General features: G+C 38.7%; 2 protein-coding genes across 2 annotated transcripts; one reads left to right on the top strand and one right to left on the bottom strand.

The window, feature by feature from the left end:
* Nucleotides 1–283: 283 nt before the first annotated feature.
* Nucleotides 284–8,227, bottom strand: ptdss1b (phosphatidylserine synthase 1b). The gene is made up of 13 exons (XM_080046029.1): nt 7,997–8,227; nt 7,764–7,855; nt 6,503–6,547; nt 6,265–6,389; nt 6,012–6,170; nt 5,767–5,918; nt 5,371–5,512; nt 4,479–4,591; nt 4,198–4,263; nt 2,307–2,406; nt 2,150–2,209; nt 1,670–1,748; nt 284–1,591 (listed from the first exon to the last, which is right to left on the bottom strand). Exons 1-13 carry the CDS (start codon nt 8,173–8,175, stop codon nt 1,494–1,496), a joined length of 1,410 nt encoding a protein of 469 aa, XP_079902155.1. The 5' UTR covers nt 8,176–8,227; the 3' UTR covers nt 284–1,493.
* A 297-nt stretch (nt 8,228–8,524) lies between these two features.
* On the top strand, nt 8,525–11,349 carry mterf3 (mitochondrial transcription termination factor 3). Its single transcript, XM_080044980.1, has 8 exons — nt 8,525–8,629; nt 9,116–9,465; nt 9,604–9,756; nt 9,870–10,059; nt 10,288–10,435; nt 10,535–10,606; nt 10,699–10,860; nt 10,978–11,349. Exons 2-8 carry the CDS (start codon nt 9,123–9,125, stop codon nt 11,170–11,172), a joined length of 1,263 nt encoding a protein of 420 aa, XP_079901106.1. The 5' UTR covers nt 8,525–8,629; nt 9,116–9,122; the 3' UTR covers nt 11,173–11,349.
* Nucleotides 11,350–12,267: the final 918 nt, after the last annotated feature.

The following is a 12,267-nucleotide window of genomic DNA, read 5'->3' as shown; positions in this document are numbered from 1 at the left end:
GTCTTTTACAGATTTTAAATGAGACCTTTGGTGAATCACAAATTAATTTACAAAACAGGTTTTGTATTGACACAGAATATACACCCTGGTAAATCACTCAACCATGGATATAATCACAAATAGTGGTAAACATATTTCAGTTACTGCAATTGTCTCAAGGACAAGGAGATCAATAAAGTATCTTCAAGAACGGACACAATGAAAAAACAAATACAAGATGTGCAATAATTTAATTATGTGTATAAAATAAGCAAAACTCCCCATATAAATTCACAAATCAGTATGCACATAGTAATGCATTAAAAGATTGCAGGTAACACATTTTAAACATTTGATATTAATTGCAATTATTTCTGACAATTAAAGCGTAGTAAAGTTTCCTTCGAAAAATAACAATACAAAATCAATAAGTAGACAATCACAAGCTAACAGGAGGTTGTAAAACTCTTTCTAACACTTAATATAAAACTATAATGTGCCTCACTCTGCACAATTAGCTACAATTTGCTGCAGTAATGTCAAATTGTATTATTTGCATCATCAAAAAGCTTAAAAAGAATGTATTTGAAAAGGATCATTTTGCACAGGTGATTATCCTCTGCTATTTGTGTCACCAGAGTTCTATTGCATTTAATGTCACAGTATCCTTTGTCAGTAGTAATGTACAATGTAAACCTCACTCCTTACTAAAAACACACGCACACACACAAATTGCATAAAGTACAACTTAACTGTTCCAACAATCACATGAAAAGGGTAAGAATGACATGTAAAGGCTACAGTAGGTTCAGTTACACTTGGTTGCTCCTCTCATTTGAAGAAGTCAAAAACATTTTTCTAGCTGATGTGATTTTGATTGAAAAAAAGTAAGCAGTGCTGTATAAAACAGTACTTTGCGGCATTAAATAAACAAGCAAAAATGTGGTAACTTTTGGCAATTATAAAATCAGAAATTTCAATCACGACATAAATATAGACCTTGAGTTTTTCTAGTTAAGGTAATACAATTTAACAGTAATATTAAAAAACAAACAGATGTCCAAGAGCATAAGTGACTGTAAGCATACACCTGGTCTCAGGGTAGAAAAAACAGACAAACCTCTGATTGGACAAACTTTACCTGTCTCACAGTGCAAAGCATTCATACAATATTTGGTAGTTTAAGGTAGAACATTTTGTATGTAGGTGTTTTTGCATTCGTGACTCCAGTGCATGTTCCTTGCTTTTTTAGTCGATTTAAAAATAACAACTATATTCTTGTCACACAGTTTTAAAAATATGTTAGTACTGTGGCTTCAAAAGAGAATCAACAACCAAGTCAGCATTATATGAAGCTTTCAGCTCAGCGTTGTGCTTTGCATCTGACTCCTTGAGCTTGATATGTTATAATAGTATACTAAGGCTTGTTTTGTTGACACCGCTTTCCACATTTGACAACTTTTACAACAATAACTCAGTGCATTTCACTACATAGTGTACCCCCCCTGCTTTGTTTATTGTTTCTTTCCTCCGTGACCATTCACAAATCTCTTTCTGCCAGAAGCTCTCCTTCGTTTTGTAGGATTTAAACTTGGCAAGGACTCCCTGTTAACTACAGAGAAAAAACAACTATTCAAACATTTAGGCCAGAGTCTACAGAAGAGTTGTCACTGACTGTTATGAGACTGACCTGCACAGTCATCTGGGATGAAACCACACGAGTCGACACCACTGCCATCATCCCAGTCCTCACTTTGCTCAGGAGTGCTCTGTAAACAGAATGACACTCAGAGTGAACGGTGTTTGTGACCAGCAATAAAATGATGCATAGCTGAGTAAATTCACAGGAAGGTAAAACAAAAAAGGGTGTAAATATTTATATGAAAGATGGCTGAATTAAATGTAGCTTGTTCAGTTATAGGTTTCTGGTGTTGTGCAAGCTGGCTCACTGTCACACTGGGATGGATTAATGGGACACTCAAATAGAACCGAGTTAATGTTTTTTAGTGACACCAGTACTTTTCTTACTTGACAACTTGTGGAAAAAGTTCTATTCCGGCTAAACCTAACCCTCAAACAAGGTTGTTTAGCTTATCTTGAAAGATTTCATCAATAAAATACTTCTTAATGTAACCGACACAGTCAATCAAGAACCAAAGCTACATCTCACCTTCATTTTATTTTGCTCATACCACACCATCCCATATAAACACAGTAGTGTGATGAGAGCCTAGAGTGTTAAAGAGGATGCAGGAAAAAAAGTCAGGTTAGACTGATCTATTCTGGACAGTGTTATAACAAAAACATGCACACTTGTCTTTTCTTACCAGGCAGAGCAGCCACAGGAGTACAGAGCGGATCTGTGTCTTGGAAAACAAGTCGTGACTGAATTTGACACACGCAAGGGCCTCGAGGAAAGCAATGGCCCTGGAGGGAAATAGAAAAAAGTCCTAGATGAACGGTGTGGTTTCTCTGGACTTTTGTATTAACAATGTCTCTCTCTCTTGGCAATGCAATTGCATTGCAGTGGGGCATCTCTACAGTCAAAGTACATGAACACCTGTGGCACATGCATTTGCTCTGTATAGTTGTTCCCCAGGACATTCAAACTATTATCCATATTCACTGCTGTGGGAAATTAAATCATCTTCTTAAATTTTAAAAAGGTTACACTGCAGGGAGGACAAAGTACAAGTACATCATGCAGACAGAGAGAGCCTGTCTCATTGCTATGGAAACTAGAGCAGACTGAATGAGCAGCTTTGTGTCTGATATTAAAGCGGCTACGAGTAACATTTAAATATATTTTAAACAGCCTCATGTTTCCTCTGATAATCATAAATTACCTTTAACAGCAAACAAACGAGACCATCAGTGCAAAGAAAGACGTTTTTATATAGTTTTTATTACTGCTTTTGGTCTGGTCGCACACCCAGTCCGATTCTCGGTTCGCTCGTGCAGGCTCTATGGTCACATATCCGTATTGGTCGCAGATTTCAGTGTGGCACTGCAACGCGATTTGAGAAGCCTATCCCTCCAGGTGAGGGAAGGGGAGCGGGAGCCTTGTTTGAGACAGTTATTTGTCGTCATAATGACTGATAACGGGGTCCATGGGCTGATCCATCAAAGAAAAAAAAGAGAATGCAATGAAGAAAAGCTAAAAGGGAGAGTGATATAGGCTACGGGCGGGACGAGGGCGTTGCCAAGCAACGTGTATACAATTTCACGAGAGCGAAACTAGACTTCAGTGTTTACTCCTAAATGAATGAGCGGTTGGTACTAACACAAAGTTTGCTTTGCTTCACCATCATCAGATAACCATTATCTGAAATAGTCATTATTTACATCAACAACACAAACACATTACCTCATCGTGATCCATACTAACTGCCGTCTCTCGTTCATTCGCTTTCTGTGAGGACACGTAATCTTTCAGCTCCGTGAGAGAGAGTAGTTAGGTGACGCTGCTGCATCAACTCATTGCAATCAGGTGTGTGTAGCACTGACTGGCATTAGTTGATACAGTGTCAAAACCACTCTCACAGAGCCGAAAAGAGTCCTCACACTTTCAACTCACGGACATGCACTATATTGCGCCCTTCTCAGTTCACACTCGCACGCCTGGCATGAGCTAGAAAACAGCTTTGGTGACAGCGGGCGTCGTAAAAATACTACCGCTTTTGTCCAAAGGGGACGCCAACGTGCCATGTTACTCGTAGTGGCTTTAAGTGAAAAACTGCAATACATTTAAGATGTCATTGACACATTTAGGAAGCTCAATTTAAAAAAAGCCTCTCTAGAAATATACTTAAATCATATACTCTTTTTTTCACTCATGTTGTCTTTATGGAACCAAATTACCTGAAAATGAGTCAGACTTACCGAAATAAGCCTGGCTTATTTGGTAAGTTTGCTTTATGGTACAGCCCTCAGGTATACTATGATACATGTTGACAAGATAAAAAAAAACTACCAGACAATGGACAAAGTTCAGAGTGAGTTTGCTAGCCAGACTAAGTCAACACTAAAACCACTATGTTGCTATTTAAGTGAAGAAACAAGCAGATTTGAAAAAAGAAAGAAGTCAAATTAAATAAAGTTTAGACCAACCTCCTTACTGGGAGCACACCACGTTTTCATGAACTACCATTAATGCAGCTTCCAAACCTGTTTCTAGACCAGTGAAAAACATAAACCGACAGAAAAAAAGATACTTACCCAAACACCCAGCATTGTGTGCCGACCCTTTTACACTGAGTGTCGGTCAGGTATGCATAATATTGTCTAAAAGAGGTTGAAGAACATTTATTAAATTAATTTTGTACTTGACAAGATTATAGTGAGCATTTCATCCTTCCACAGAGAGATACATATGGATCATATGAATTGGGAATGTCAGGATTAAATTCTACTGTATAGAAACCATTTAAAATGCAGTATCACATTTCTTGCTGCTCATAGGTGAAGTGTAAAGACGTCATTTTGGAGTTTGAACTTACCGCACAGTGGGTGCCGTTATCACTCCAACGAGGAGGATGCGACACCAGCTGAGAGGGTGAGACGCCTGGAAGACGAAGATGTGCTTGAGGAAGAACGTGTTCAACTCTGTCAGCTGTGAAGATAAAAGGATGTAAGAAAGACAAGATCTGAAAGAATGTCATAGGGATATGCCGTGTATTTGCTGACAAGTGTCAGCAGAAGTATTATGTAGTGAAGGGAGAGCTTTTTTTCTAAGATATTTTTTGGGCATTTTTATGCTTTATTGGTGGTGCAGAGAGAGGTGAAATGGGGCACAGAGGGGAGTGACATGCAGAGAACGACCGCAGGCAGGAATCGAACCCGGGTCTGCTGCTGGGCCCGGCCCGGGGGGGGGACGCCCTAAGGAGAGCTTTTTCTAGAATAATTGATTCAGTGATCAATTCAAAAAAGTTGACAAAAAAGATACATTAATATTGAAAATAATTGTTAGTTAAACCATCAATAATGAAGCCAAATTTACAAGTATTTATGAGTCAAAAGCTTAAAAGGTGGAGTCAGCAATCCTGTAGAATGTTATCAAAATCACTTTGTCAAAATCAGTGAATATCTCTTCACGATCTGCTACCTGTCTGTCTGGGTGTGTTTAAAAAGATCAGTGTTAATATACAGCCTAGGCTTTGATAACAGGTATGTAAACAAAGAGTATGCAAACAAAGGGGCCCACCATAGCTAGCAACATGTCCGTTTAAAGAGTGTAGGCCATGTATTTACACTGGCATTTTTTCCAGCGCACACACATACGGACAGGTAGCAGATAGATAGTAAAAATTCACTGATTTTGACAAAAAGGGATTTTGACTACAATAATTTTTCATTGTCCCTCACTCCACCTTTAAATAATACATACAGTACCTGCCATAGGATCATAAAGAGATAGATGCCTGCCAGCCTCTGGAAGGAGGACTTTGGGTCAAACCAGCGCACATAAGTCCAGCTGGCCGGGGTGAACTGGAGAACTGCACGCTTAAATTTCCCTGTAGTGGTGTGGATTTCCCTACACAGAGTATGTGCATCAACAAATTAAAACAGGGGTATCCAGAAATCTACTTTATGTCACATGCCAACAGTAAACTAAATAATTCTTATGGGAATCTGCCAGAACTGCCTGATTTATTGGCTGTATAAAAAAAACTACCAGTTAGTTATACTTTTACAATATTGAGGTTTTTGGGATTTTAGGAATATACAGTGCCAGAAAAAAGGGGGAGGGGGGTAGAGATAAAGACAAAGAACATAAGCTTCACTGACTTGATGCTGGCCCAGCGGTAGGTCCTCATCTCCAAAAACCGGCAGGCGCTCATACCCAGCCAGATGCCTCCTCCGTTACACAACAGTATGTCCAGTATCACCTGATCCCACCAGCACTCTGCAAAGTTTGGCAGCAGGTGCATGAAGAACAACTGTGGAGAAGAAAAAGATGTAGGGAGGTTGAAAACAAAATGTATTGTAGACCAAATTTGGAATGCTGCGATACCAAGCCTGACCACATCTACCTCAGTGAGTTCCCAGGTGATGCTGATGGTCCAACAAAAGCCGTAGCTTCGGATGACCAGAGCCTTCATGGCCCAGCCTGCAAAGTGAGCGAATGCGAAGATGTCGAAGTGGCTCAGGATTCGCTCCCGTGTTATCACTGTACAGTTTACAGCATATTCCTGTAAGGGGAAAGGCGACTGAATTTTAAGAAACACACTCAATGCCTAATTCCGTTCCGATATATTCTAGCATATAGTATTAAATCTACCTTACCATGATATCGGCTTCCCGTGTGGCATATCGGAGATTTGGGTCCAGCCAGTACATGAGTGTCTTCACTTGGTCCCAGTTGAGGAAGATGATGAAGACAAGAAATAGGAAGTATACAACACTGAGACCTACAGAGGAAGGAAGAAAGTGAGTGATTTGATTTTTTTTAAATGGATCCAAGCAAAATAAATCAGGTTAATGTGAATGATTCAAAGTGAGACAGATGTGGGAAGACACTCACCAAACACCATTCGCCATATTGCAGGGTGAGGCCTGGTAAAAGGTCCTAATGAAAAAAGCATCGTACTGGTTAAGTGGCAAGTACTACAAGTTGTAGTTGTCAATTAAAAAGTCACCACCTGGATTTAACCCTAACTAATGCAGTGATCGTGATCAGAGAGCACTTCAAACATTTGGGGGAATCAAAATGTAAAATATCGACAGTAGAACTACTGGCTATGTTTAATAGTGAAAGTAAGAGCATTTCCACACACAACGCGAAGATATCTCAATGGTAGGGACTACACCGCAGTGTAGCCTTGAGAAAACCACTTATCAGTGGGGCTTATCATTAAAGAATGCTTCAATTGGCTAGGGAGCATAAAGATTGGTCTCTGGAGCAATGGAAAAGGGTTGTGTGGTCTGATGAGTCCAGATTGACCCTGTACCAGAGTGATTGGCCCATCAGGGAAAGAAGAGAGGCGGATTAAGTGATGCACCAATCATGCCTTGCCTACTGTACAAGCCTGTGGTGGCAGTGTACATATGATCTCGAGTTGCTCCAGTTGAGCAGTTCTAGGTTCAGCAACCTTTTGTGCCAAAAAGAGCTAATACAATTGTGTCAGGTGGTGTAATCAAAGCTAAAGATGGTCCAACGATATATTTGAGTGTGTGCCTTTCTTTTGGCCGGGCAGTGTCTCCCATATACCACTTGCTATCACATTGCCGAAATTTCATTCATGACAACTCATTAAGCTCTCTCAGTGGAAGAATACAGTATGTGGTTGAAAGCTCCAGTTATTCAGCCTTATATTATGAAGTCAAGAGTGTCCTATACACTGAATTATTTAGACTGGCCTTTTGCCCTTCCATCAGTAATTTTTGTCAACAGCTGAAGTAGGGCTGCAATTAACAATGCATTTTCTATAATCTAAAGGTTATTCACTAGGTAAAGCACTAACATTTTGATCTTTAGATAGTCGTATTATGGTGAAAATTTCCCTTCATGATTCCCTATCATCTGAGGACGTCTTTAAAATTTAACCGAAAGCCCCAAACCCCTAAATATTCAATTAATATCAAAAATGTTTTAAAATGCAGCTAATCCACACCTTTCAGAAGCAGAAAAGCAGAGGTATTTGGTATAAAACTAAAAAATAGCTGATACATTTGTTTAAAAGCTACACTGGACAATTACATATAAGATAAGATAGGATAGGATAGGATTGGATTGGATACTGTATTATTTATGGAGCCAATGCACGTTTATTGACATAGCTTACCATTAGGAAAGGCCAGCACACTGATGACTAAGAAGAAGGAGAGCACCACCAACAGACCAACTCTGAGGTTACTGTCGGACTGCTCATCATCCCTGTAACAATTCAGTATCACATATTAAGCGCTACATTGAGTTACAGACAGCTAGAAAGTGAATAGGAATTGTTAAATACTCATAGATTTTTAAAAATAAATCAGACAGTACTTGGTAGACAAGTTTCACAGTGGAGTTTACCTGGAAAACACAAAGTACATGAGGCTGAGCACGGTCACTGTCAGGAGCGTGATGGTGTGCGGCTTATAGAAGTAATCAAGGGAGATATCATCCACTGGTTGCTCATTTATCATTCGAAAATGTAACCCATTGTTGTGCTCATCCTTTCGAGGTGTTCGGGGAGCCAAGGGAGCTGCCATGTCGCTGATGTGGACTTATTTTCCTTACTTAACTTTTTCAATTTTAACGGCTAAAACTGAGTTGTAGAAGCAGAAAAACGAGATAACTGGAAAACAGCCTGAAGGCGGACTGAACCATCATGCGAATAGGGGTGCATTTACTTGAAAATACGTGTTGTAGTATAAAACCCAAACAAAAAGTACAAACTAGCAATACAGGAACATTATGAAATATGTGCGCCTAGTACTCTCATTAAAATTAAATCCAGCTTTTTAAAGTTTCTATCATCTTGAGTATTTTATTGGCATTTACTGCCACCCATTGATATGACGTTGTGGTACGTCTCACATTGTGACACTTCCGTGTAGTCCGTCCGTTAATGTGCACGTGTAAACTGGTTGACATTGCGAGACACACTTTAGTTGATGATTGAGCTGAGCTGTGGATACATCAATACATTTGATACCAAAGAATGTGAGTAAAAGGTTAACGATTTAAAGTACTAGTTTGGTTTTGGCTCTTTTTCCCCTGAGGCTTCAAGATACCACTTGTCCTGATAGCTTGTTAGCATTTAACGATGCATCTGGTTCAAAGAGCTTATTGTAGGACAACAAATCAGTTTCAAGCTTATGCTTTATATCTTATCAACACTTATAAATAACACATACAATGGATATTTGTCTAAATGCCTCTCTTATGTGTACAATGTAGTATGTGTATATCATATTATTGTGTATGTTAGTGTGCATGCTATAAAAAACATATTAAATAAAATATATAAATATTTTTTTTACTGCACACATACAGTTTCAAATGGTATGGTCCTGCAGGATGTGGCAAAGGGCAAATATGTGCATATGTCATTCACTGCATATTTCTTATTTGGTTGATGTTGAAATGATAAGGCAAACTCACTATATTCAAAATATTATAATTATTTTGTATTTTTTTGTGTTGCAGAGTCGCCATGGCTTCATCCTGTACACAGCTGTGTCTACAATGCAGAAGGCTCATTTGCTCTAAGACAGCGGCTAGTACTTGGCAGCATATCACTCAAGTTCGCCATTGCACCACAGTTACAAGAGTACCAACCAAATTCCTTAGCGGAGCCTCAGTTATCAGGGGGAATGATACAGCAACTCAGGCAAGACAATGTTGGAAACAGCAGATTTTCTGTTACAGCGACTTGACTGCAAAACATCTGGAAACGGAGGCTATGGGAGACAAGGACATTGAGGAATTGTCAAAAGCTAATGTTGTACCATACAAGAGCCCCCTGTTGCCAGTGATCGAAAGCCAGATGTCATTAGGTACATTTTGGATTGCTTTTGTTGACCATCAGGAACATTTTATTTAAAATATAAAATTCTATTTCAATGCTTTGTTTTTTGTTTTGTTTTACGTTCAGTTGAATTACTTGTTCCGTCTTCATTGTATTCATCTACTAGATCTGGATGCTGCTGGTGAAAATTCTGCACTAGAAGAGATCAGTGATGAAGAGGCTGTCTGTATATCCATTCCTGCCGCCATGCCTCCTGAATCCACCTCCCTTAGAGACTACGTTGACCAGTCGGACACACTCAGCAAACTAGTACAGCTTGGTAAATAAACCTGCGGACTGGAAGAATATTCGGATTCATTATGACAGAGGTGACAGTCTTAAAAGGGTGACTTAACCCTTATCCCTTTTGGTTTTTGGCTGCTTTAATTGCAGGTGTAAACCTGTGGAAGATTGAGCAAAGGCCCAACGTGGGCTCCATGCTGCTGAGGCTAGACTTCGACACAGACGTGGCCCCAAGGCTGCTGTTCCTCAAAGAGATCGGGGTGGAGGACTCTCGCTTTGGCTATATCATCACGCATAACCCCTTCATTCTCACTGAGAATTTGGAAAACCTACAGGCCAGGTGAAATGAAGGGATCTAAGAAATGGAAGCTTTAAATGCCTGTTGTTTAAAAAAAAATATATATATTCTAAATTAAATCAGTCTGATGAGATAAGTCACACAACTGTTTAACTGTAAAACCATATAACTGTACACTGTAGTGGAGACACGTAAGGTAATTTTCCTTCTCTGAAGCTGCACCTGATTTGAAACTGAGTCTTCATCATCTCTTTTTTGTTGTTTCTAAAGGGTTAGTTTTCTCAAGTCAAGGAATTTCAGTCCTGAATCCATTGCGTCCATGGTGTCCAGAGCTCCGTATCTGCTTAACTTCAGCGTGAAGAGGCTTGACAACAGACTGGGCTTCTATCAGGAGAAACTCAACCTCAGTGCTTCTAACGTAAGCATCTTCCTGCAGAATTAACCATTCTCTATGTACACTGTATATTTTCTCAGTACGTAAATAAGACAAGCAGCTTGTTTTGTTTACTCTCATCAGACACGGAACATTGTAACTCGTCTGCCCAGATTACTGTGTGGCAGTTTGGAGCCTGTCAAAGAAAATTTGAAGGTACTGAATGACCAAAGATTACATCATGAAACATTGTTCGAGTAACCTTAAGGCACTGTGTTTAAAATACTTTTTGTAATTGTGCTCCTCAGGTGTGTGAAATAGAGCTCGGCTTCAAGGAAAACGAGATCCAACAGATAGTTGTTGCTGTCCCCAAAGTGCTGAATGCCAATAAAAAGAAGCTAACACAAATATTTGACTTCGTCCACAACACCATGAAGGTGCCTCACCACCTGATCGCCAAGTTCCCACAGGTTAATTTTTTTATTTATTTTTTACCAATTTAGGGTCAATGCTTATTTATTTTCCTTGCATTTTGTACATAATTATTCAGAACTATTATAACGTTAGCCTCTTATATGCTCCCATAGGTCCTCAATGCCAAGTTCTTGCGCATCAAAGAGCGACACTTTTTCCTCACGTACCTAGGAAAAGCTCAGTATGACCCAACTCTGCCCAACTACATCTCCCTGGACCGCCTGGTGTCTTTGCCCGATGAGACGTTCTGCACTCAGCTAGCTTCGGCCACATTGGAAGATTTTCACTTGTTCCTAAAGACACTTTGATTCTTCTTGAGGAGACATCAAAAAGGACTTCGGAAAAACAAGTGGCCAATTATGAAACAAATACCACAATGTCGGACACATGTAGATATGAGAGTTTGAAAATATATAGAACATTAACTGAGATTGAAATACGATGTTGCTTTGTAAATGTGAAGTTTAATAAAGTTATACAATGTTTATCTGCTCTTATTTACCTGGCTGCCCACTGTATCTAAAGCAACCATAAATGGGGAAAACGTTTTGTTTAGTTCAAAGCCAACAAAATATTGTCATCAATCATCATGTATCAATCAATCATGTAAAGCTGCCTTTAATGAGTGAATTGTCATTTTAATGTGAAAAAGATAATTTCTCACATAGAAAAATAAGTGCAATATTATTTATAAATTCAAAGGACTTGTATTTTACCGTAGTATTTCCATGACATTTTCTCAATATGTCTGAAGCACTAGAGAAACGGCAGTATTTTTTGCATATTTTGACATTTCAAAACTCACTCATTTTATTCAGGAATCAGGATCATGCATTGCTATGCTGTAATGCTGTAATATATAGTTGGTGTACACTGAAAGGGAACAGTCCACTACATAACGAGTACTTTCACATGTTATACTTAGGTTTTGTTTTACTGCAATTATTTCTACTTATGTACAATTTTGAATGCAGAACTTTAATAGTTGTTTATTTTTACATTCATTGCTACTTTAACTTCTTTCTTATTTCGCTCTGATGGACTTCCATTTTTGCGCTACCACATTAAATCACACTCTTAATCAAACCATACAGAAAGCTCTTTATTTTAAAACAAATTATTTAAGTTCAGGTTTCTTTATCATATGCAAAAAAATAGAGGGGTAGTCGTTGATAATTAGATAATAAAATATCTGGCTCACTCCAAAAATGCAACATATCAAAAAAAATGGAAGTGGAAGAGAACCTAAGACATTACACGAGTAGGAATGGAGTGTATGTAATATAAGAAAGAATTAAGAATAGAAAAATATTTGAAAATATAATAGTTAACAGTGTACTGTACTGTCGGAAGATATGAACTGATGGTATAAATAGATGCATCAATAAATATATGAACTAAAT

This window comes from Ammodytes marinus, assembly GCF_949987685.1.
Source record: "Ammodytes marinus genome assembly, chromosome: 17".
NCBI classification, from domain to species: Eukaryota; Metazoa; Chordata; class Actinopteri; order Uranoscopiformes; family Ammodytidae; genus Ammodytes; species Ammodytes marinus.
The sequence above is the reverse complement of the archived record's forward strand: the minus strand, read 5'-3'. Positions and strand labels throughout refer to the sequence as shown.